Raw genomic sequence first — 1,123 nt, forward strand, 5'->3', positions numbered from 1 at the left:
CGACAAAAAGATATTTGATTGATGTTGTCATCCTTTTTGTATCGTGCCAGTGATTTTTGAGCATTGCTGAAACACAAAGGATATATATGGTCAGTAAAAATTCCATTAACACTTTGCGAGTAAAAAACATTTTTTTTTTCACAAACGATCTAACAACTATTGATAACATATGTGATAACATTATATCATACCTGAATGAGTTAATGTCTATTGATTGTTTTCATCATTGACAATATTATCATCACCTGGAATTGACAACTGTATAGGGCACCGACGACGAGTGTGTCCAGTCTCTTTGCAAATGCTGCATTTCCGGCTTGCCCTTGCAGAGGCCCTAGCAGCGTCCCTGGATTCTGAAGTAGTGTCTGTGCTCGACTCTCCAATGGAGGAAGTCCATTCATTAGGGCAACCAAGACTGTTGTGTCCTAGTTCACCGCATTTTCCACATTTTTTTCTTCGACGAGCTTCCCCCATGGAAGGAATCCGACCATTTCTCGGTCTACCCGGTTGTCGTCTTTGCACAGGTGGGAGTATAACTATCTGTCTGACGTACGCTGGAAGAACCCAAGTGGCCTTGTTAGGGAGAGGATTGATGGGAAGTGCATATGCGCGTCTGACCCAATCTGCAGTGTAATATGAATGGCAAAGCATATGGTAGTGCACCCTCATGAAACTGTCGCATAAGGCAAAGAAACACATAGTGTTAACATATCACACTAAATTACGAACATAATACGCAAATAAAAGTCAAACCATGATACCTGCTAGCAGCAATTGCATGAAGACATGGCATTTGATCAATGTCCCACTTGCGACAACTGCATGTACTCGCAACAATGTCAACTATCCCATCGCCTTCCTTTGCATGTTGCACGAGGTATTTGTTCCCTTGTATTATAGGAACTACACGACATCCTCGATCTAATGTTTTGGCATGCGCCAAGTTAACATGTGCCACTGCAGCGGAGGTCACAATGGTTTCGAGTCTGGCAGCTGCAGCACGTCTATCACTAAACCATTTCTGAAGCATATGTCTCAAAAATTCATGTGCACTTGTTATAGGCAACCGACATGCTTTCATCATGCATTTATTGAGAGACTCGGCAATGTTGGTGGTCATCAT

General features: G+C 42.4%; 1 protein-coding gene across 2 annotated transcripts; it reads right to left on the reverse strand.

The window, feature by feature from the left end:
- LOC127795998 (uncharacterized) lies at positions 1–1,123 on the reverse strand. 2 transcript variants are annotated; one of them, XM_052328012.1, is made up of 3 exons: positions 762–1,123; positions 192–673; positions 1–66 (listed from the first exon to the last, which is right to left on the reverse strand). In XM_052328012.1, exons 1-2 carry the CDS (start codon positions 1,121–1,123, stop codon positions 208–210), a joined length of 828 nt encoding a protein of 275 aa, XP_052183972.1. In that variant the 3' UTR covers positions 1–66; positions 192–207. The 2 variants fall into 2 exon arrangements, with proteins under 2 accessions (XP_052183972.1, XP_052183971.1); XM_052328011.1 differs by having other exon boundaries at positions 8–673.

The sequence above is a fragment of the Diospyros lotus genome, chromosome 2, assembly GCF_014633365.1.
Source record: "Diospyros lotus cultivar Yz01 chromosome 2, ASM1463336v1, whole genome shotgun sequence".
Lineage (NCBI taxonomy): Eukaryota > Viridiplantae > Streptophyta > Magnoliopsida > Ericales > Ebenaceae > Diospyros > Diospyros lotus.

Bases quoted from the DNA above. Each gene is read 5' to 3' on its own strand.
- LOC127795998 (XM_052328012.1), bottom strand. From the start codon at position 1,123: ATGATGACCACCAACATTGCCGAGTCTCTCAATAAATGCATGATGAAA. The intron at 674-761 runs GTATCATGGTTT...CTTATGCGACAG, and splicing joins CATGCAATTGCTGCTAGCAG to TTTCATGAGGGTGCACTACC.